The 25,159-nt window shown below is 37.8% G+C and overlaps 1 protein-coding gene across 2 annotated transcripts in view; it reads left to right on the top strand.

Annotated features, from left to right (window-relative positions):
* Positions 1–25,159, top strand: part of ZNF169 (zinc finger protein 169) — a 45,083-nt gene that overhangs the window by 10,423 nt on the left and 9,501 nt on the right. For both annotated transcript variants that reach the window (XM_024741371.1, XM_024741370.1), the window contains exons 2-4: positions 622–709; positions 17,974–18,100; positions 18,581–18,676. In XM_024741371.1, coding sequence (XP_024597139.1) covers positions 677–709; positions 17,974–18,100; positions 18,581–18,676 — 256 coding nt within the window. In that variant the 5' untranslated portion in view covers positions 622–676. The remainder of the gene's footprint in view (positions 1–621; positions 710–17,973; positions 18,101–18,580; positions 18,677–25,159) is intronic.

The raw sequence follows: 25,159 nt of genomic DNA, 5'->3' as shown, positions 1-25,159 counted from the left end.
CCCAAAAAAAAAAAAAAAAAAAAAAAAAAAAAAATTTGTCATGAAATTGACTTGTTGAAGACCTAAGGTATTTTATGACTGCCCATTCTTAAATTTCAAGTCACATTTCAAATCTTAGGTATATATGTGAAGGGGAAGGTGCAGCCAGGTTATGGCTTCTACCGTGCTTCAAGTCCCCCTGTCCCCCAAATCTACATTCTGTCCTGAGCTGTAGTGGTCTTTCTGTTTTGAATTTCCTAGGCCTTGTCCTTTGGCCTCAGGGCTGATGTGGATGGGGAGCTTCTATTTTCGCTATGATAGGTCACTTTATTTCTCAATGTGAATGCTCATATGTGGGCACTATGAGGCCCTTTCCTCTTAATAGAGTCCACACAGTGACTTAATAGAGTCTCATCCAGCTGCTGGGGCTGTGGACTTCATTTCCCAACTGGAGATTGGGACTAAACCTGCTGCTGGCCCAGCTCTGGGAGCCTTACTTACAGGACACTGGTTAAGAATGGATGGCTCTGATGCCCTCTGCAACCTGCCTTCCTTACCTCCTTCTTGCCTATGCTGAACTTGGAGGCTGGATAGAAGGGTACTTCTCCCAAGCACCCCCTCACTTCTCTTCTCTTTCCCCAGCTCTGCCTCTGCAACTTGACTCTTGTCTAGGAAGAGCACTCAGCAGACCAAGAATATGGCCCCAGGGCTCCTGACAACCAGGGATGAGGTGAGTCCTGAAATTTCTTCCTAGCTCTTGCGGGATGGACCCATTGCCTTTTCTTGTCTTGGAGCTGCCTTGTTGGTACCTAGCCCTGATCTTGGAGGTGTGGTTCATCTTACCTGGAGCCTTTTCTCAGACTCCTCTGCTCCATTCATGACCTATGCATTCATCAAGTAGTAAAGTGTTATCAACACAGTTAAAACACAATCATGCTTATGTGCCCAGTGACTCCCAAGGCCTAAAAAAGTGAAGGAAGGCTTTCAAGGAAGAAGCTGCCTGAGCTGCCCCTGACAGATTTGGCAAGTTGAAGAGCTGAGGGAATGCATTCTTGTGGGAATGTGGCTGGAAGCCTAGCACGTCTCAGAGAGCAGGTGACTTGCAGACTGTCCCTCATCATATGGGAAGCTTGGAGCAGTCAGTGGCCTTTCGTCACATCATTTTTCTCTGTTTAGAGGTGAGGATGCTGATCTGCTGTCTGCTGGTGATTCGTGGGTAGATTTAGTTTGCTGACCCCATGCTTTATATTTGGGTTTTCCACACTTAAAAATTTGAAGATTACACCTAAGTCCTGAGTCCACACTCTTGGTGTGTATGACAAGTAGCTGGAGCCAAATGGCATCTCCATGGTGTGGTCACACTCCCTTGTGCCCCTTAACCCCATGGCTGAGGTGCCTGATTCATTCATTACTTGCCTTGCCCCTGAAGGCTTTGCTTTCACCCCCTCTGAGCCTGGCTGGAAGTAGTTCAGCCAGAATCCTGAAAGCCAGGCTGAGGAGTGTGGACTTGAACCTGGAACAAGTTCGGTTCTGAAGGATTCTGAGAAGGAATTTGCCATAAATAGTAATCGAATGAATGTATGTCCTGAAGGGAAGATTTTCTAATCCCTGAGACTAGGCATATTGTGAACATGATGTAATCAAACAGAGTTAACATTTACTGACCACCTAAACAGATGCCAGGTAGGATGCTTATGCTGATTATATCAATTACCAAAAATAGTGTCAGTTGGGCTAATTAAGTTTTGCTTTGCCTGTCCTAAAAATATGACAAGTGTAGAATTTTTTTGTAAGATCTGAACTTGATCTTAGTACTGAGCTCATATAGTGGATATTTGTCTGTTACTGTATCAGTTAAAAATGATTGGTTTTGATGTTATCAGATATCATTGAGGGCTGTATGTCCCTCAGTTGTCAAATCTTTTATACCTTTGAGAGAAAATGTTTATGTAGTGCATGCAATTCAGAATGTTCCCGGGGTGGGGGTGGGGGCTTTTCTTTTGTATGTTTCACTTTACCATTTCTGATGTTAATAGAGAAGCATTCTTGGCCAAAATGGAACATTACTTTTCCTGTCCCTATTCTGCCACTTCCTGTGGGATCCTTAGCACACCCTGAACCTTATCCTATCTATGACCAACATTTCTCAGTATACATTTTTTCTTTTATTCATTCATGAAAAATTGATTCCAGGGCATGAGGATCTGAGTAGGTTTGTTTTTTAAGATGAAGTTTCCGTGCCTGCAAATGTAAGACACTTATAACATAGCTGTTTCATAAATGGACCCAATCTTAACTTACTTTGAAAGTACAAAAGAACAAAGGGGTTTGTTTGTTTTTATGTTTGTTATTTGAGGCATAGAAATTATATATTTTAGGGTTCTTTAAATTGCATTTTCAGGTACTTTGTTATATGTCAGTTCTGAATTATATAGAATTTTCTGACCTATATATACATCATGACATTTAGGCATTTTTTCCTAAGGGCTTTTACCTGAGAGGAGAAATTGGAATATGCATTAGAGTTGTGACATAGAAGGGGGTTGTACCTAGAGGCTATTAACTAGTAGGAAATTAGCACTCTTTTATTTAATCTCAAAAATTTTTTTTGAATGTCTGCTGTGTGCAGGAGCCTTTGATGGTTTACAGACAGTGTTACCTATAGCACAGCCTCCATTCTTATAAGACTTCCAACTTTTTTAGGGGTTTACCTATCACTGGAATTAAATATTTTGAAAAGTTTTCATTGACATATAATTCATTTCCAATAAGATTTGCCCTTTTAAAGAGTACAATTCAGTAGATTTTAATATATTCACAAAGTTGTGCAACATTCACCACTATCTAATTCCATAATGTTTTCAGACCCACCCCCACCCCAAAGAAACCCTGCACGCATTAGGAGTCACTCCCCATTCTCCCCTCCCCCACCCAGCTCTTTGCAACCACTAATCTATTTTTATAGATGTGGTTGTTCTGGATGTTTCAAATAATGGGACTCATATAATATGTGGTCTTTTGTGTGTGTTTTCTTTCACTTAGCGTAATATTTTCAAGATTCATCCGCATTGTAGCCCAAATCAGTAATATTTCATTCTGCTTTAAGTTTGAATAGTATTCCCTTGTATGGCTATGAGACATTTTGTTTATTCATTTATCTATTGATAGACATTTCAATTATCCCTATCACTTGCATTTAGTTAATATTTTTGGTGCATCTGACTGATTTTAATGATAAAATTGTAGTGTATTAAAACTAGTGACTACCCCACCATCATGCCTTTAAAGTGAAGAAACCACAAACATTCATATTGAAATCAATGACTCTACAGGTTAAAAATATTCACAGATTTTCACTATTCCATCCCACTGTTTCTCAGTCATTGGTAATTTAACCTGTTCTCAATGTTTGAGAACCTATTTCTGTAGGAAATTTTGTTCATGAAATGAATTTTGGACTTACCACAAAATATGGCCAAGTGAAGAGACCTGAGTGTTTTAAATCATATGAGCTACAACTCTATAGTAGAGTATCTGTGTTCTTTTGTCTGCTTTTAAAACCATCCACAATATGCTCTAACACCTCTGCTCTCTGTTCTACCACTAGCTTACCTTTCCCTCCTGCCAGATGTTTTACCCTACCCATATCATAGGCTTTCTCCCTCTCCTGCTCATGGCATCTGTGTTCCCTTCCTCCCTACATGCCTCATCTTGATTCTTAGCCCTCTGCTTTTTCCTCAACTATTCTGAATCTTACTCATCTTTTAAATTTTAATTTTTTTTGATATATAGTTTACATACCATAATTCACCCTGTGGATGAAATTATCAGACAAGGACTTTAAAGTCTCTACATTAACTATGCCCAATGAGGAAAGGAAAACATAGCACTCACTATCAGCTATCAGATAAAATCAACTTCAAGACAGAGGGAAAGAAGACCATTTTGGAATGATAAAGGAGTCACTTCATCAGGAGGACATAAGAGTTATGTGTGTATATAACTGTTCAAAATAACAAAGCTTCAAAATAATTGTCAGAATTAAAGGGGGAAAAAGGCCCCCTTTTGAGTAATTGATAGAACAACTAGGTAAAAAATTAGTAAAGACATAGATGATCTGAAGAAAACTAGTAACTGTGTTATCCTGGTTGATAATTATAGAACACTGCACCCTACAACTGTAGAATACACATTCTTTTCAAGTACATTTGGTATGCTCACCAAGACAGACTACATGGGGGGTCTATAAAGGAAGTCTTAATAAATTTAAAAAGATTTAAAGAATACAAAGTATATTCTATGACTCAAGAGAATTGTATTAGAAGTCAACAATAATATAAATTTAAAATTTTGGAAATTAAACAGCACACTGTTTACTAATCTTTACATCAAAGAAGAAATTGTAAGAGAAATTAGAACAGAGTGATGATGGAAATACAACATATCAAAGCTTGTGGGAGGCTAAACTGGGTAGTTCTCCCTTGCCAGCCCTCTAGCAGTGCCCTCCACCACTTCTGGGGCTAGGGTCTCTGTGCTAGCCCCACCCCTGACATCAAACTTGGAGATCCATGCAGTGTCCCCAGAGGGACTGAGAGGAAGACAGAGTATTGCTGATTGGGCCCCCATATTCTCTCTCTCACTTGACTTTCTGTTCCTTGTTGGGGAAGCTCATGGTCTGTGATTTGATGATGAGGTTACAAGGATTAGCAGTTGGGAAGTGACAGGAATGAACACCCCAGAGCCATCACCTGCTTGCTTTCTTAGACTGGGATAGAGGCAGCTACATGTGGCCACAGTGCTAGCTTGCCAATCGGCTGATGAGCCACTCTGGACTTTATCTGAATTACTTTGTTATCAGGCACATTGCGCCCAAAAGCAAGATCTCCTTTGCCTAATCAGAAAGAACTTCAGGACAGAAACATCATAGGCTCTGCCTTCAGTGGACTAATGTTGAATAGGAGAATCATGTATACAACCTAAGTCAAAACAGGCAATTCTGCAATAAAGATGGAGACAAATCATCTTATTTTGTGAGAGAAGAAATCTCAGATAATGGTTCCTTCTTGGTACTGGGGATGGTCTTGAGGCATGGTCCTTGGGAGCCTGGTTTGGGGAAAGCTTGTAACATTGGCTCAGGTTAGATTCCTTCAAGACCCTCCCTGAGGAATTCTCTTGTATTTCTGGTAAGTGACCATGCCTCCCCAAATTCTGCAGGAACAAGAACCAAGGGATTTGATGAGTGTAGGAGCAACGTCAGTCTAAACTCAGACTTTCCTACACGGAGAGTGATACTTCAGGAAGAAGAACCCACAATTGTGTCATTTATGGCAGAGGCTTCAGATTTAATTATGAACTCAGGCAACATCAGAAAATTCATTTTGGTGAGAAACCCTATGTGTTTGATAATGGAAGTAAATGCTTCATTGAAAGCTCAAAACTTACTATCAGAGGATTCATACTGGAGAGAAACATTACAAGTATACTGAATATTTGAAAAGCTTCATTCAAAATTCTAATCTTCAGCATTAGAGATTTCACACTGGAAAGAAACCCTATGGATGTAACAGTGTAGGAAAAGAAAGGATTTAAATCCATCTCAAATCTCTTTCAGCACCAGAACATCCATTTGGGAGAGAAACTTAAAAATCTGTTAAGTGTGAGATAGATAGCCTTTAGTTAGAACTCATACCTTGTTCCACATAGGCAAACTTACAAACTCATAGGGAGAAGCCCTATGAGTGTAAGGTGTGTGGGAAATCCTTTATCTATAGCTTATATCTAACCCAACACCAAAGAATCTACTTCAGAGAGAAGCCCTACAGATGTGATAAATGTGGGAGGGGCTTCTGTTTGAACTCACAACTTGGCCAGCACCAAAGAAGTTACAGCATGGGAAAAAAGCCGTACAAATGTAGTATCTATAGGGAGTGCTTCAGCCAGAGCTTCTACCATCATTACCACCACAGAATCCCCACTGGTGAGAAACCCTATGGATGTGATAAGTGTGGGAAAGCCTTTTGTCAAATTGCAAATCTTATTCAGCATCAGGAAGTTTATACTGGAGAGAAACCCTCTGTATTACACTGCTAGGGCTGCCATAAAAGAGTATCACACACTAGGTGACCTAAACAACAGAAATTTTATTTTATCACAGTTCTGGGGGCTGGAAAATGTAAGATCCAGGTGCAGCCAATTCAGTTCCTGGTGAGGATTATTCCTGGCTTGTAGATGGCTGGCTTCTTGCTGTGTGTTCATATGGCAGAGACAGAGTTCTGGTATCTCTTCCTCTTATGAGGCACCATTCCTATTGGATCAGGGCCCCACCCTTATGACCTCACTTAGCCTCAGTACTTCCTTAGAGGCCCCATCTCTAAATACAACCAAATTGGGGTTAAGGCTTCAACATAATTTTGTGGGACATCATTCACTCCATGGCATTCCACACCCGGCCCTTCAAAATTCATGTCCTTCTGACATGAACATACAGTATTTCATCTTAACAGCCCCCCCAGATCTTAACTCATACCAGTATCAACTTTAAAGCCCAAAGTCTCATCTAAATCAGATACAGGTGAGACATGAGTAAAGGTACCATTTCCCTAAGGTAAAATTCCTCTCCAGTTGTGAACCTGTGAAACCAGGCAAGTTATGTACATGCAAAATAAAATGATGGACAGGAGTAGGATACACATTCCCATTCTAAAAGGAAGAAATCAGAAGGAAGATAGGGTGAAGGATTCTAAATAAGTCCAAACCTAGCAAGGTAAATTGTATTAGATCCTAAGGCTGGAGAATAACCCTCTGGTTTGATGTTCTACTCTCCAGGCCCACTGGATTGGCAGTACCCCTTTGGCCCAGAGAGGTGACCCTGCCTCTGTGGCTTTCTGAGAGGGCCCTGCTGTAAGCAAGGAGTGGCAGCTTTGCCCCCTGGGCCTGTGATGGGATTAGCAGCCCTGACAACTTAAGAATAGCCTCTCTTTCCTTGAAGGATAATGCATATTCACACTCTTCCTGTTTCATCCCATTTTCTGTGCCTACTTTAGTGCCAGCTGCAGTGTTTTTGTGGGTATACCTCCATCTCTTCCTGGCTTCTGCTGAGATGGCTGATTAAATTCATGGTTCACACCCATACTAATTACCTTATCAAATTGTTCAGACATGCCCTCAGTGTTCTCCTCAGAACAAGTTTTCTCTCTCTTTTTTTACAATGTAGATAAGTTAAGAATTTTCCAGTCTTCAGTATGGGTTCATTTTTACTTAACAATTCCTTCTTCACTTCATCTCTCTTGTTTTACATTTTACCATAAGTAGTCAGGAGGAACCAAGCCACTCCTTAACACTGCTTTGAAATCTCGGTTAAATATCCAGTTTCATTACTCACAAGTTCAACCTTCCACAGAACACTAGAACACAGTTCACTCGAGTTCTTTGCCACTTTATAGCAAGGATCACCTTTCCTCCAGTTTCCAGTAACCTGTTCCTCATTTCCATCTGAGACATCACCAAATGTCCTTTAACATCTATATTTCTGCCGTCATTTTTTTCATGATTATTTATGTATTCTCTAAGACGGTGGAACTTTTCTTTTCAGCTCTTCTCTTTCTGAGCCCTCATAAAAATCACCTTTAATGTTTGTATTTCTACCAACAGTCCCTTCATGTCAATCTCAGATTTTTCTAGCATGCACCACAAAATTCTTCCAATCTCTACCCATCATACAGTTTCAAAGCCATGTCCACAGTTTTAGGAATTTGTTACGGCAGCACCCCACTGTCAGTACCAAAATCTGTATTAGTCTGCTAGGGCTGCCATAACAAAATACCATCGACTGGTGACTTAAACAACAGAAATTTACTTCTCACAGTTTTCAAAGCTGGGAAGTTAACATTAGGGTACTGGCTGATTTGGTTCCTGGTGAGGGCTCTCTTCCTGGCTTTCATACTGCTGCCTTCTTGCTGTGTGCTCACACAGCAGCATCAGAAAGAGTAAGCTCTGGTCTCTTCTTAGGAAGTACCAACCCTATCAGGGCCCTACCTTTCTGACCTCATTTAACCTTATCCCTTGCATGCCATATCTCCACATATAGACACATTGAGAATAAGGGGTCAACATGAATTTTGAGAGGACACAATTTAGTCCATAGCACCCCACAAATGTTATGAGTGTGGAAAAACCTTTAGTCAAAATTCACAAGCATCAGAGAGTACACAAGTAAAAATTCACAGGGGTGGAGAGAACTCTTAAATACAGTGAATGTGAAACTCTGGATTTGTTCAGTGTCAAGAAGACTGATAGAGGGAGAAAGGCCATAGATACAAGTGACATGTAGGAAGCTTCAATGTGCTAAGCCCATATGGAGCCTGACTCCACATCAGAGTGTTGACACCAGGAAGTGTAAGGAACATGAGGAAGATTCTGATGATATTCAGTGTATGTAAGATCATGAGAGCCCTGTGAATAATCTCTTTCCAATTTGTTGAAAGTATTAGTCTGGGCCATCTACTAGGATATGGAAAGTGCCCTTGGAAACACATCTCCTTAAAAGTGACTTTAAAATTTTTTGTTGATGTGAAATTCACATAACATAAAGTTAGCCATTTTTTTGTTTTGTTTTGTTTGTTTGTTTGTTTGTTTTTGCGTTATGCAGGCCTCTCACTGTTGTGGCCTCTCCCGTTGCGGAGCAGAGGCTCCGGACGTGCAGGCTCAGCGGCCATGGCTCACGGGCCCAGCCGCTCCACGGCATGTGGGATCTTCCCGGACCGGGGCATGAACCCGTGTCCCCTGCATCAGCAAGTGGACTCTCAACCACTGCACCACCAGGGAAGCCCAGTTAGCCGTTTTAATATGTACAATTCAGTGGCATTTAGTACATTCACAGTGTTGTGCAACCATCACCTCTATCTAGTTCCAGCATTTTTATCATTAAGCAATCACTCCCTATTTGCTCCTCTTCCCAGATACTGACAACCACTAACCCTCTTGTGTCTCTGTGGTTTTAACTGTTGTGGATATTTCATATAAATGGAATCATACAATTTAAAAAAAAACTTTGTGATATGAAAATGACAGAGTAAGGGAAATCCCTGATCGTACCTGCTCAAAAGCAACTAACGGGCTGCCAGAAACTGTCAGAATTAACTTTTGTAAAACTTTGGAATCTAGTCAAAACTGGAAGATTTGGTGAAGAAAGAAGCTCCTTAGTTTGTGGCAGGAGAGTACTGTGGCATTTTAAACTGCCTGCCTACCAACTATCCATGAGGAAGCCCTGGCACAAAGACTTTAAATCAACTATCTTAAATATGCATAAAGAGCTAAAGAAAACCATGGACATGGAACGAAAGGAACTAGGTCAACAAATATGTCAACAATGTTTGAACCAATAGAGATTATCAATAAAGAGAATTTATAGAAGGGAACCATATAGGAATCTTGGAGCTGCAAAGTACAATAACTGAAGGGAAAAATTCATTAAAGGGGTTCAACAGCATATTTAAACAGGTAAAATTAAATCTGTACACTTGGAAATATTTCAACTGAGGTTACCCATTGTGAGGAACAGAAAGAAAAGATTAGCTTGAAAAACCTGTGTGACACCATCAGGTTTACTTACATAACATAATGGGAATTGCAGAAGGAAAGGGGAGAGAGAAAATTTCAAGAAATAATATCCAGAAACTTCCCAAATTTGATAAAAGAACAAATCTATATATCCCTGACACTCAACAGACTCCAAGTAGGATAAACTCAAAAAGATGCACACCAAATTGTAAAAACCCAAAGACAGAATTTTGAAAGCAGCAAGTGAGAAGTTGTTTGTTACCTACAAGGGACCCTCAGATATATTAACAGCCAATTTCTCACCAGAAACCATGGAGGCCACTAGTCAGAGACATAACACACTTTACGTCTTGGAAGAAAAACTGTCAACTAAGAATTCTATATCTGGCAAATTATTCTTGAAGAATGAGGGAGAAATTAAGATGTTACCAGATAAAATCTGAGAGAGCTCATTAACAGTAGACCTGCTCTACAAAAACCCAAAAACCAAACCAAACCAAAACAAAACATTCAAGCTGATTTGAAAAGGACACTAGATAGTAACTCTAAACCATAAGAAAGAAAAGTGAACACTAGTACAGAGGCTTGTATAAAAGCCAGTATTATTGTGCTTTTTGTTTGGTTTATAACTTCTGCTTTTTCTGTATGATTTCAGGCAAACACAAAAAATATACATCTATGTTAATGGGCATACACTGTATAAAGATGTAATCTTGGACAATTACAAAATAAGGGGAGAGGGATGGAAAAGTATAGGAGCAGAGTGTTTGTATACTATTGAAACTAAGTTAGTAGATTTTTACAAGCTTAACATGTTAACATGGTAACCACTAAGAAAATACTTTAAAATATACAGAAAATGAAAGAAATGATAAAAGTGAAAAAAATACAAGAAAAAAATCAATAAATATTTTAAAAGGCAGTAATGGAGGAACTGGGGAACAAAAGATATACACAGAAAACAAAAGGCTAAATGGCAAAAGTAAATCCTTCCTTTTCAGTAATCACATTAAATATAAATGGAATAAACTCCCCAATCAAAAGGCCTAGGTTAGCAGTTTGGATTAAAAAAAAAAACCCAAGATCTATACATATACTGCCTACAAGAGACTCATTTTAGATAATATGGACATAAAGAGGTTGAAAGTAAAAGGATGGAAAAATATATTTCATACAAATAGTAATCAAAAGAGAGTTGGGATGGCTGTATCATAATTTAAATAAAAATTAAAACAGATTTTAAATTAGGAAAAGATAATAAAATGAAGAAAGACATATTTATAAAAGGTTCACTACAGAAATAATATATAGCAATTATAAATATAAACATAACCTAGCAATATAGTCCCAAAATATATGGAGTAAAAATGGACAGAATTGAGAGAAAAATAGGTCTGCAATAATGGTTGGTGACTTCAATACTCAGCTTTCTATACTGCATAGGGCAGCCAGACAGGAGATCAACAAGGAAATATAGAACTTGAACTACACTGTAAATCAGTTTCACCTAACATATGTACAGAACACACCACCCAACAACAGCAAAATATATATTCCACTCAAGTGCACATGGAACGTTCTCCAGGATAGACCATATGTTAGGCCACAGGTAAGTCTTAAGTTTGAAATGATTGAAATCTTACAAAGTAACTTTTCTGTTCACAATGGAATGAAACTAGAAATGAATAACAGAACTTTGGAAAATTTACAAATATGTGGAAACTAAGTAGGACACTCTTAAACAACTAATGTGTCAAGAAGAAAAATCACAAAGTAGAAAATACTTTGGGAGACAAATGGAAATGAAAACATGACATACCAAAACTTATGGAATATGGTGAAAACAGTGCTTAGAGGGAAATTTATAGCTGTAAATGCATGTATTAAGGGAAAACTCAAATTAATAACCTAACTGTATAACCTATGTAACTAGAAAAAGAAGCACCAACTAAACTCAAGCTAGCAGAAGGCAGGAAATAATAAAAGAGCAAAGACAAAATAGAGAATAGAAAAATGATAGAGAAATCAATAAAACTTAAGGTTGGTTCCTTAAAAAGATTAACAAAATTGACAAACCTTTATCTAAATTGACTAACAAAAAAAAGACTCAAGTTACTAAAATCAGAAATGAAATTAGAAACCTTATTATCAATTTTTAAAAAATGTAGAGGATTATAAGGGAATACTATTAACAGCTGTATGCCAACAAATTTGCTACCCAAGGTGAAATGGACAAATTTTGAGGCATGCACAGTTTATCTCAACTGACTCAGGAAAGAATAGAAATTATGGATAGATCTATAACTAGTGAGGATATTGGAGCAGTCATTAAAAAAACCTCCCAACAGAGAAAAGCTCACAATGAGATGGCTTCACTTGTTAATTCTACTAAATATATAAAGAAGAGAACACAGATCTTTCTCAAACTATTCCAAAATACTGGAGAGGACACTTTCTGTCTCATTCTGTGACACATTGCTCTGACTACAGAGGTCTCAGACAAAGACACTACAAGAAAAGAAAACTATAGGCTAATATCCCTTATGAATATAGGGGCAAAAATCCTCACCAAAATGCTGTAACTCATGACCAAGTGAGATTTACAATGATGTTTCAAAATATTAAAATCCTGTAATATACTTCATTCAGAGAATGAAGGATAAAAACTGCATGATCATTTCAATTGATGACGAAAAAGCACTTGACAAAATTCAGTACCCTTTCATGGTAAAAACATTCAGTAAACTAGGAATAGATGAAAACTTCTTCAACGTGATAAAGGCCTTATATGAAAAATCCACACTAATGTTGTTCTTTATGGTGAAAGACTGAAAGCTTTTCCCTGAAAAACAGTACAAGATAAGGATGTCAGCTTTTGCCACTTCTGTTCAACATAGTACTGGCAGTTCTAGCCAGAATAATTAGGCAGAAAAAGAAACGGCATCCACATTCAAACAGAAGTAAAATTATTTCTTTCCTCCAGACATTATCTCAAATCTATACAACCCTAGAATCCACAAAAAAATTGTTAGAGCTAAAAATGAATTCAGCAAAGTTTCAGGACACAAAATCAACACACAAAAGTCAGTTGTATTTATGTACGTTTTCAAAGAACTATTCAAACAGGAAATATTTTTTAAAATCCCACTTACAATAGCATCAAAAATAGTAAAATATTCAGTAATAAACCAAGCAGGCAAAAGTCTTGTTCACTGAAAAGTGCAAAACATTGCTGAAGTTAAAGGAGACCTAAATAAATGGAAAGACTTCCCATGCTATGGATTGGAAGACAATATTGCTAAGATGACAGTAATATCCAAAGTGATCTATGGATTCAATACAGTCCCTATCAAAGTACCATTCATGTTTTACATAAATAGAAAAACCTATCCTAAAATTCATTTGGAATCTCATAGGACCCTGAATAGTCAAAACAATCTTGAAAAAGGAAAAGAAAGTTGGAGGACTCACTCTGCTTGATTTCAGTACTTAGCTCCAAGCTACAAACAGTGGCAAAACAGTGTTATACTGCCATAAGTATAAACATAGATCAGTGGAATAGAACTGAGAGCCCAGAAAAATATTCCTCTTACATATGATCAATTGATTTTTGACAAGGATGCCAAAACTATTCAATTGAAAAAGAACAGTCTATACAAGTGGTGCTTGGACAACTGGATATCCAGAACTAAAAGAACACACTTGAGAAAAATGAAAAATGAGAAAGCCTCTGCAAAGAAATAGAAGATGTAATGAATAAGCATATGGAAATTTCAGAACTGAGAAATATGTACCTGAAAGAAAAAGTTTAGAAGATGGGCTTAAGAGCAGATTGGAGGTAACAGAGAAATTATTGGACTATAAGATGGAATAATAGAAATTACCCAATCTGTGCAACAGGAAGAAAATATACTGGGAAAAAGACGAACAGAGTCTCAAGAATTGTGAGAGGGGCTTCCCTGGTGGCGCAGTGGTTGAGAATCTGCCTAAAATTAAAAAAAAAAAAAAAAAAAAAGAATTGTGAGAGTATAACAAAATATCTAACATTTGTGTTACTGCAGTTCTGGAAGAAGAAGCAAAGAAGGGCAGGGTTGAAAAAGTATTAGAATAATTAATTGCTGAAAAGTTCCTAAATTTGGCAAGAGATGTAAACCTACAGATTCAAAAAGCTGAGTGTATCCCAAACATGATAAGCCCACTGAAATCCACACCAGGATACATTATAATGAAACTCCTGAACACTAAAAATGAAGAAAACATCTTGAAATCAGCTAAAAAAAATAACACATTTCTTACAGAGGAAGAAAACTATTAGAATGGTAGTGAATTTCTCATCAGAAATGAGAGGCTAGATGGAAAGTGGTGTGATGTTTTTCAGGCACTGAAGTAAAAGAATTGTAAACGCCAAATCCTGTATGAAATGAAAATATTTTTCACAAATGAAGAGGAATCATAAAAAAGAGATACATCATGCAGACATTTATCAAAGGAAAGCAAGAGTGGCTATATTAATATCAGGTAAGATAGACTTCAAAGAAAATTACCAGATACAGAGGGTGATAAATTGGTCAATTCATCAGCAAGACAGGATCCTTAATGTGTATGCATCAAATAACTGAGCTTCAAAAGATGTGAAGAGAAAACTGAAAGGAGAAATAGACAAATCAACAATTAGAGACTTCAACACCCTCTCTCAATGTTATATAGAATAATTAGACCCCAAATCAGTAGGAGCTCAACAACGCCATCAACCAACAGAATCTAATCAGCATTTACAGAACGTTCCACCTAACGATAGCAAAATGCATATTCTTACAGTCAGCCCTCCATATCCATGGGTTCCACATCTGCAGATTCAACCAACTGCAGATCAAAAATTTTAAAAAAAATTTTTTCTGAAAGTTCCAAAAAGCAAAATTTGAATTTGCTGTGTGCCAGCAACTATTTACATAGCATTTACATTATATTTACAACTATTTACATGGCATTACATTGTATTAGGCATTATAAGTAATCTAGAGATGACTTAAAGTATACAGGAGGATGTATGAGGTTATATACAAATACCATGCTATTTAATATACAGGACTTGAGCATCTGTGGATTTTGGTATCTGAAGGGGGGTTCTGGAACCAGTCCTCTGTGGATACTGAGGGATGACTGTATGAAGATAGATATATTCTGGGCCACAAAACAACACATGAAACAAAAAAATTTGTTTACCTTAATGAATTAAAACAATTTCATGCAAAGTATGTTGTCTGACCACAATGGAATCAAACTTGACATCAATAAGAGAAAGTTAACAGAAAAATCTCTAAGCACTAAGAAAATAACACACTGCTAAATAATCTGGGCATCAAAAATGACATCTCAAGGGAAATAAGAAAACCTGCATGAAAGTGAATGAAAAGGAAACTATGAGATATCAAAGTATGTGGGATGCAGTTAAAGCAGTCTTGAGAGAAAAACCTGTAGCACTAAATGTATATGTTAGAAAACAGGAAGTCTCAAGTCAATAATCTAGGCTTCTGCCTCAAGAACCTAGAAAAATAAGAGCAAAGTAAACTCAGAAGAACGAAATGGAAGGAAATAATAGTGATAAAGGCAAAAATCAATGAAATTGAAAATAAAAAGAATAGAGAAAATCAGTGAAATAAAGAGCTGATTCTTTGAAAACAATAAAATTGACTAAACTTTAGCAAGACTAAGAAAAAAAGGGTAGACACAAATTACCAGTATCAGGAATGAAACAAGGGGTATTACTACATACTCTGTAGCCATCAACAGAATATCCACCCATAAATTTGACAACTTAGATGAAACGGGACTGGTTTCCTTGAAAAACAAACTGTTGTACTTTAACTTGACCAATATGGAGTAGATAATTTGAACAGGGCTATAACTATTAGGAAAATCCAATTTATAATTTAAAAACTCCACAAAAGAAATTTATAGGCCCAGGTGATTTTACTGTGGAATTCTGCAAAATTTTTAAAGGAGACTTAAACACCAATGCTACATGATTTTTGTTTCAGAAAATAGGAGGGAACACTTTCTAATTCACTTTATGGATATTATGCTGGTAATAAAACCAGACAAGGATAATAGGAAAAATGAAAACTACAGTTCAACCTCTCTCATGAATATAGACATGAAAATCCTTAAATTATTAGCAGATTGAGTTCAACAATATATAAAAATAACTGTATACCATTATCAAGTGTGATTTATTCCAGGGACACAAGACTGGTTTCATATTTGAAACTCAATCAGTGTAATCCCCCATATTAACAGGCTAAAGAAGAAAGACCACATGATTATATTAATATCAGTTTATTCAGTACAAGTATTTGGCAGAATTCAATAACCATTTGTGGGGGAAAAAAACACCTTAGAACAATAGAAACAGGGGAACTCCTCTACTTGATTAGGGACATCTACAAAAACATCTATAAGTAGCATAATTCTTTTTTTTTTAAATATAAAATATACATAACAAAATTTTCACCATTTTAAAATGTCCAGTTCATTGGCATTAAATTCATTCACACCATTGTGCAGTCATCACCTTTCTTCATTTCCAAAACGTTTTCATCTTCCTAGACTGAAACTCTATCCATTATATAATAACTCCCCATTCTCCACTCCCCCCCAGCTCCTGGTAACCTCTATTTTACTTTGTCTCTATGAATTTGCCTATTCCAGGTACCTGCTATAAGTGGAATCAAACAATATTTGTCCTTTGTAACTGGCTTATTTCACTTAGCATAATGTTTTCAAGGCTAATCTCTGATGTAGCATGTATCAGAATTTCCTTCCTTTTTAAGGCTGAATAATGTACAGTTTTTTGTATATATGTACTAATTTTCTTATCTACTTATCTGTTGATGGACATTTGGGTTGTTGCCACCGTTGAGCTATTGTGCGTAATGCTGTTATGGGCATTGGTGTATGAGTATCTGAGTCCTTGCTTTTGATCCTTTGGGGTATATATACTGAGGATTAAAATTGCTGGATCATATGGTAAATTGTATGTTTAACTTTTTTTTTTGTATGTTTAACTTTTTGAGGAACTGCTGAACTCTTTTCCACAGAAACCATACCATTTTACTTTTTCCACAACAGTGCACAAAGGTTCCAGTTTCTCCACTCCCTCCCAAAACCGTTTTTTTTCTGTTTCTTTGGTAATAGCTATCCTAATGGGTGTGATGTGGTATCTTTGTGGAACAGTATTCTTAATGCTTTGAGACATTATGTTTTCCTCCTCATATGAAGAACAAGGAAAGGATGTCTGCTCCCACCACTCTTTTTTTTTCTGTGGTACGCGGGCCTCTCACTGTTGTGGCCTCTCCCGTTGAGGAGCACAGGCTCCGGACGCGCAGGCTCAGAGGCCATGGCTCACGGGCCCAGCCACTCCGCGGCATGTGGGATCTTCCCGGACCGGGGCACGAACCCGTGCCCCCTGCATCGGCAGGCGGACTCTCAACCACTGCACCACCAGGGAAGCCCCCACCACTCATTCACTTTTGTGTTAGAAGTTCTATAGTAAGGCAAGACAGGAAATAAAATACATATAGATTATAAGGAAAGAAATAAATCTGTCCCTATATGCAAATACCATGATTGTCTATATAGGAAATCTTAAGGAATCTAGGAGAAGAAAAACTCCTAGAGCTAATAAGTGAGTTCAGCCATGTTGCAGGATTCAAGATAAGCATACAATTTATTTCTATATCATAGCAATGAACAAAATCTATATCATTTTCAACTGAACTAAAAATACAATACCATTAAAATCACTAAAAAAAAGAAAAATTAAGGAATTTTTAGGGATCAGTTTTTAAACAAAACCTACTTAGGATTTGTATGCTGAAAACCACAACATGCTGATGAAAGACATCAAAGAACATCTCAGTAGATGGAGAGACATCTCATGTTCATAGATTTGAAGAGTCAACATGGTAAAGATGTCATTTCTTCCTAAATTGATATACAGGTTTAATGCAAATCTTGTCAAAATTCCAGCAGGGTTTTTTGGTAGATATAGATGAGATTATTCTAAAATTTATATGGAAAGGCACATGCCCTAGAATAGGTAAAATATCTTTAAAATGAAGAATAAAGGGGGAGGAATCACTCTACCTGATTTCAAGACCTACAGTAATCAAAACTGTGATTTTCACAGCATCGTAGACATAAAGATCAATAGAATAGAGAACCCCTGAATAGAGCCACCAGCAATGTGGGAGAAGGATTAGTAGTCTTGAACACATGGCAAAAGGGTTCAGGTTGAAAGCAGGATCTATCTATCTATCTCACCCGCGTGCCCCACGCTAGCCTTATTGCTGCCATGGCTCTGGTTAGTGGCTTAGGTTAAGTTGACTAGTGGGCATGGGTGGCTTCTGGGTGAGCAGGGATGTGTTTGTGTTACAGGCATTAATGGCCTTCAAGGATGTGGCTGTGGCCTTCACCCAGAAGGAGTGGAAGCTACTGAGTCCTGCTCAGAGGACCCTGTATCGGGATGTAATGCTGGAGAACTACAGCCATATGGTGTCGCTGGGTAAGGTTAGCCTGTCTCATGTCTCAGACTGCCTGTGGGCATCTTAAGATTTTATGGAGCAGCCACCATTCTTTGGGCTTAGAAAGAAACATATTTTCCCTACACCCAGAGAATATCTGGATTCTATAGAGTTGGAAATAGTGAAGTTATGTGTGTGTGTGTTGCTGGGGGGTTATGATGTTGCATTTCCAGGCCTCTTCCAAGGCTGGGCCCTCCTCCAAAGTGATCTTGCTTCAAATGGGTGAATATTTGTATTTACTCAAGCACAGGGGAGAATCATATACTGCCTTTAGATCCAGGATTCCTCCCTCCCCTTACTCATCTTTTCTCAGCATTCAGAGAAACTTTGTCCCCCTCCACCCGCCCTGCCATGCTTCCCTACCCTCTTAGTCATTGCATTCCCCAGCTGAGTCCAAGTTCTATGATAGCCTCTTAAGTCACTAACCCAAGATCACCTTGTTTTTTTCCCCCTGTGAGTAGGAATCGCCTTTCCTAAACCAAAACTCATCATACAGCTGGAGCAAGGGGACGAGCCCTGGAGAGAGGAGAATAGCAGTCTTCTGGACCTTTGTCCAGGTAAGTAGGAAACACCAGGCGTACAAGGAGACAAGGCAGTGAGGCGCTTAGCAGGTGAGGAAAGAGGAGCATCTGTGAGCTTCTGGGGAGAAAGCTCTTCTGCAGGCCTCCCTTCTATGCTATCCCACTCAGCCCAGAGAGGGCTTCCCTGGCAACCCCCTCTTTCCTCCCCCATAGAGCCACACTCGGCTCATTTGGTGTCCCTTGTCCAGCACTTCTAGGATCTCCCCATTCTTGAACTTTTGTTGTTTGGCCTGACCTTTAACATAGCACTTATCCTCTGAGACTAAGTCATCTACCCTGCTAGATTTCTGTCCAGTAACCTGGTAATGTTTTTGTGCATTGGTTCTACCCCATTACTTTGTTTCTTCAGTGATGGGTTATTTAAGATTACAACAGGGTATGAAGAATTATACGAGTGCCAATCTGCCTTCCCTGCAGCCTAAGAAATAGACCATTATAAGACCAGGTGACAACCCCCTGGTTATGTCCCACTCCTCCCGCCCCTGAGAATCCGACTTCTGCATTAGCATGCCCATGATTGCCTTTAGCCTTTTAACCATTCAGCAGGTCTTTCAACCACATAGAGAGTTGTTTTGCATGTCTGTAAACTTCTCTGCACATAGTATCATATTGTATACCTCCTTCTGGAACATGCCTTTTTTCACCAGTTTTATGTGAGATTCATATTAAAGCGTGTAGGTTTAGTTTATACTTTTAAAAATGGTTATATATGATTCCATTATATGAATATTTTAATGTAGATGAATTATCTTGTCCCTTCTTTTGGACATTTGAGTTACCTCCAGTTTTTGGCTATGAAATAATGTTGCTGTATATTCTTACTACCTCCTTGGAAACACATGCTAGAGTTTCTCTCAAGATGCATACCTAGGAGCACAGTGGCTGGTTCATGGGCACGGGTAGCCTCAACTTGATTAGATTGCCACATTGTGTTCTGAAGCTGTTCAACACCATTTTGTACTCCCAGCAGCAGTGATGAGTTCTTGTTCCACATCCTCACATTTTTCACCCATCTGTTAGGTTTGTGGTGAAATCTCATATGGGTTTTGCTTTCCAGTGAGCACGAGCATCTCTTCCTGTGTTGATTGGCCATTGGTGTTTCCTTTTCTGTGCTTTGACTGTTCAGGGTATTTCCCTAGTTTTGATTTGGGCCATTTCTGTCATTGACTTGTAGAAATTCCATACACATTCTGGGAACATTTAGGTCTTTAATCCAAGTGGAATTAGTTTTATGTGAATGTTGGGAGGTAAGGATAAATTTCTGCCTTTTTTTTTTCATTCTTTTATTTTCAACATTCCTGGCGTTTTATTTTTGTTTTGTTATTTATTTGCTTCTAAATACAACCATATATCTGTACTTGTACTTTACAGCAAACTCAGTGCTTTTTTCTTTTTTAAAAAAGAACTATTATATAAACTATAATTATAGTATAATAGAAAAACGTTGTTATGGTATAATAGTTAAGGGATAATTATAAGGTATATTATCAAAGTGTAATAAACTACATATATTTAAAGTGTAGAATTTGGTAAGTTTTGACATCTACACAGCCATGAAACCATTGTCATGATCCATATCCTGAGCATACCTTTCACCCCAAAGTTTCCTTGTGCCTCACTGTAATCTCTATCTCCTGCTTCTCCCAGTCCTCCCCTTCCTCCCATACCCAGGCAACCACTGATCTGCTTTCCATCATGGATTTGTTTGCATTTTTAGAGTTCATATAAATTGAATCATATAGAATACATACTGGATTCTTTCACTTAACATAATTATTTTGAATTTTATCCATAATGTTGCATGTATCAATAGTTCATTTCTTTTTATTGCTGAGTAGTAATATAGATATCACAATTATTTAGCCACTCACCTGTTAAAAGAAATTTGAGTAGTCTCCAGTTTTGATGAATACAAATAAAGCCTGTATGAACACTCATGAAAAGTCTTTGTGTGAACCTACGCTTTTATTTCTTTTGGATAAATACCTGGGACTGGAGTGGCTGGGTTGGATGATACAGGGTATATTTAACTTTTTATGAAACTCACAAAGTGGCTGCACTATTTCACATTTCCACCAGCAGTATATGAGAATTCTGGATGTTCCACATATTTGTCAATGCTTAGGTATTATGATTTCAATTTTAAGCATTTTCATAGCCATGTAGTGGCATCTTATATGGTTTTACTTGACATTTTTCTAATGACTAGTGATATTGAGAACCTTTTCAAGTGCTTATTTGCTATCTGTATATCTTTGGTGAAATGTCTTCTCAAATCTTTGGCCCATTTGAAAAGTTGGTTTTTTTATGTTTTTATTATAGAATTTTGCAAGTTTTTCATATATTCTGTATAGAACTCCAGTATCAGATATTTGATTTACAAGTATTTTCTCTGTGGCTTGCTTTTTATTCTCTTAATAGTGTCTTTCAATGAGAATTTCTTAATTTTGGTGAAGTCCAAAGTTTCAATTTTTTCTTTCATGAATTTCACTTTTGGTGACATATTTCAGAAATCTTTCCCAAAATGAAGGCCAAAAAGAGTTTCATATATTTTTTCTTCTAAAAGTTTTATAATTTTTACTTTACATTTAGGTCTATATCTTGAATAACTTTTTATACTTGGTACCAGGTCTGGATTTAATTACAATTTTTCTTTCTTTCTTCTCTTTTGTATACAAGTATCCAATTTTCCAGCACCATTTATTGAAAAGACAACCCTTTCTTTACTGAATTTCCTGTGCACCTTTGTGGTAAATCAGTTGTGTATGGGTCTATGTCCAGACTCTTTTTCACTCCTTTCTTTATCTATCTTGATGTCAATACCACATAGTCTTTTTTATTAATTAATTAATTAATTTGTTTTAATTAATTTATTTTATTTTATTAGTTATTTTTTGGCCTGAGCACAGGCTCAGTAGTTGTGGTGCACGGGCTTAGTGGCTTCACGGCATGTGGGATCTTCCCAGACCAGGGCTTGAACCCATGTACCCTGCATTGGCAGGCAGATTCTTAACCACTGTGCCACCAGGGAAGCCCTATTTATTTATTTTATTTATTTTTTGGCTGTATTGGGTCTCTGTTGCTGCGTGCGGGCTTTCTCTAGTTGCGGCGAGTAGGGGCAGTGTGTGAGCTTCTCATTGCAGTGGCTTCTTTTGTTGCAGAGCACAGGCTCTAGGCACGCAGTAGTTGCAGCATGTGGGTTCAGTAGTTGTGGCTTGTGGTCTCTAGAGAAATGGCTCAGTAGTTGTGGTGCACAGGCTTAGTTGCTCTGTGGCATGTGGGATCTTCCTGGACCAGGGCTCACACTCATCTCCCCTGCATTGGCAGGCAGATTCTTAACCACTGTGCCACCAGGGAAGTCCCAGTACTATGTAGTCTTGATTACTGAAGCTTTATAATAAGTCTGGAACTTAGTATAAATCCTTTAACATTTTTTCTTTTTTCAAGTTGTGCTAGATTCTTTGCATTTCCACATGAATTTTAGACTCAGCTTGGCAATTTTCACAAAAAAAAGGCCTGCTGGGATTTTGATTGGGACTGAGTTGAATGTACATCAATTTGAGGAGAATTTATATGTAAATAATACTCTGTCATCCAGTATATGAACACAGTCGATCTCTATTTTTATGGGACTTCTTAATTTTTGTCAGCATTGTTTTGTAGTTTTTCATACACAGGTCTTATGCATCTCGTCAGATTTATCCCTCTGTGTTTCATATTTTTGGTGCTATTTAAGGTACTTTAAAATTTCAGTTTTCAATTGTTTGTTGATAGTATATAGAAATACAATTAATTTATGTATAATGATCTTGTATCTGGTAAATTTTCAAAACTTACTTCTCAGTCCTAGCAGGTTTTGTAGATTGTATAGGATTTTCTAAATAGATGATTAAGTTATTTGTAAGTAAGTATAGTTTACTTCTTTCCATTCTTTACGTCTTTAATTTCTTTTTCTTGCCTCATTGCATGGTGAGAAAATCAGTGCAATGATGAATTTAAATGGTGAGAGTAGACATCCTTTCCTTCTTCCTGATCTTATGGGGAATACTTTCCTCCTAAGTGGAAGTTTTATAGCTGCCCTTCAGCAGCTTGACAAACTTCCCTTCTATTCCTTGTTTGATGAGTTTTTATTGGGAATGAATGCTGGATTTTGTCCAATTTTTTTTGGCATATTTAGAGATGATCATGTGTGTTTTTCTTTTCTAGTCTTTTAATTTGGTAAATTACAGTTTTTTTTTTCTTCTTAAACCAACCTTGTATTTCTGTAATGCAATCACTGACCTTATTCAGATTTTACGTTTGACCTTCACTTTTGTGTATGTTTATTTAGTTCTATGAAATTTTATACATGTACATTCATGTAACTACCACTATATTCAAAGATACAGGACAGTTCCATCACGAGGATCCATTCTGCTACCCTTTTATAGTCACAGCCAACTCCCTCACTCCTCCCCTTCTCTTCTTCTGGCAACCACTAATCTGTTCTTTGTCTCTATAACTTTGTCACTTCAAGAATGTTATATGAAAGAAGTCATATCATATGTTACCTTTGGGGATTGATTTTTTTCACTCAGCATAATTTTCTTTTGAGATCCATCCAAATTGTTGCATGTATCAGTATTCCATTCCTTTTATTGCTGAGTAGTAGTCCAATGTATGAATGTACCACAGTTTGTTAAACCATTCATCCATTGAAGGACATCTGGGTTCTGTATAGTTTTTGGCTATTATGAATAAAGCTGCTATGGACATTTGTTTATAGGTTTTTGTGTGAACGTAAGGTTTTCATTTCTGGCATAAATGCCCAAAAGTGCAAGTTTCTGGCTTATATAAATATATCAATATGTTTAGTTTTGTAATAAAGTGCCATACTCATTTCCAGAATGGCTAAACCATTTTACATTCCCACCAGCAGTGTTTGAGTGATCCAGTTTGTCTGCATTCTTGCCAGGATTTGGTGTTAGCACTATTTTTTTAAAAAAACATTTATTTATTTATTTGGTTGCACCGGGTCTTAATTGCAGCAGGTGGGCTCCTTAGTTGCGGCTCACGGGCTCCTTAGTTGCAGCATGTGAACTCTTAATTGTGGCATGCATGTGAGATCTGGTTCCCTGAGCAGGGGTCGAACCCGGGCCCCTTGCATTGGGAGTGCGGAGCCTTAACCACTGTGCCACCAGGGAAGTCCCAGCACTATTTTTTATTTTAGCCATTCTAATAGATTTCTAGCAGTATCTCCTTAGTTGGTAAGAGTAAGTAGTTTAGTGCAAGCAGTTCCTCTCTGGAGAGAGCTGAGTAGCTGAGCATATCTGAGTTAAGTGCACTGTATCAAGGCTTTACTCTTCTTAGAAAGAGATTTGTGTTCTCCCATGGGTAGGTAAAAAGTGTATGAGTCCCTGTTTATGGATGGCTATTGCTGTCATTTTGTGAGGTCTTCGTGGCATGTCCCTAGCATCTACTCATTCTGCTCAGACGATCTTTATCCCCAGGTGGATGGCAGATATAAGTGTGTCTTAAGATCTGATCTGACCAGCAAATGGTTCTGGCAAAGACGATCTAACAAGTGCTGAGAGGAAAGACAGACTCTACTCCTGGGTTAGCTCATGTGAGTGGTTGGCAGGAAGGGACCCATGGGCTGAGTTCCAGGGTGTCCACTTGAGCATCTCCAGACACTGTTCAGTTGCTTCATTTGCAAATGTTTTCTCCCATTCTGAGGGTTGTCTTTTGGTCTTGGTTATGGTTTCCTTTGCTGCAGACACTGCAGTTTTAAAAGGGCCAACTTCTGGCAGCTCATCTCAGCTTAGTGGGCCCCATGAAAGGTGGTTGGCCCCAGGAGTAATGGGTAGCATGCATATCATTACCTAGAGTTGTTTATTTGTTTAAGGTGGAATTAACTTAAAAGGAAATGCGAAATCTTTTTTTTTTCTTTTTTTACATCTTTATTGGAGTATAATTGCTTTACACTGGTGTGTTAGTTTCGGCTTTATGACAAATTGAATCAATTATACATATGTTCCCATATCTCTTCCCTCTTGTGTCTCCCTCCCTCCCGCCCTCCCTATCCCACCCCTCTAGGTGGTCACAAAGCACCGAGTTGATCTCCCTGTGCTATGCGGCTGCTTCCCACTAGCTATTTTACATTTGGTAGTGTGTATATGTCCATGCCACTCTCTCACTTTGTGACAGCTTACCCTTCCCCCTCCACATTCTGTTTATGTCTTCTGCCCATTCTTGGATTGCGTTGTTTGTTTTTTTGTTATTGAGCTGCATGAGCTGCTTGTAAATTTTGGAGATTAATCCTTTGTCAGTTGCTTCATTTGGAAACATTTTCTCCCATTCTGAGAATTGTCTTTTGGTATTGTTTATGCTGTCCTTTGCTGTGCAAAAGCTTTTAAGTTTCAATAGGTCCCATTTGTTTATTGTTGTTTTTATTTCCATTTCTCTAGCAGGTGGGTCAAA

The sequence above is a fragment of the Neophocaena asiaeorientalis genome, unplaced genomic scaffold (genome assembly GCF_003031525.2).
Source record: "Neophocaena asiaeorientalis asiaeorientalis breed wild unplaced genomic scaffold, Neophocaena_asiaeorientalis_V1.1 scaffold558, whole genome shotgun sequence".
Lineage (NCBI taxonomy): Eukaryota > Metazoa > Chordata > Mammalia > Artiodactyla > Phocoenidae > Neophocaena > Neophocaena asiaeorientalis.
This window is presented reverse-complemented; position numbering and strand designations above follow the sequence as displayed.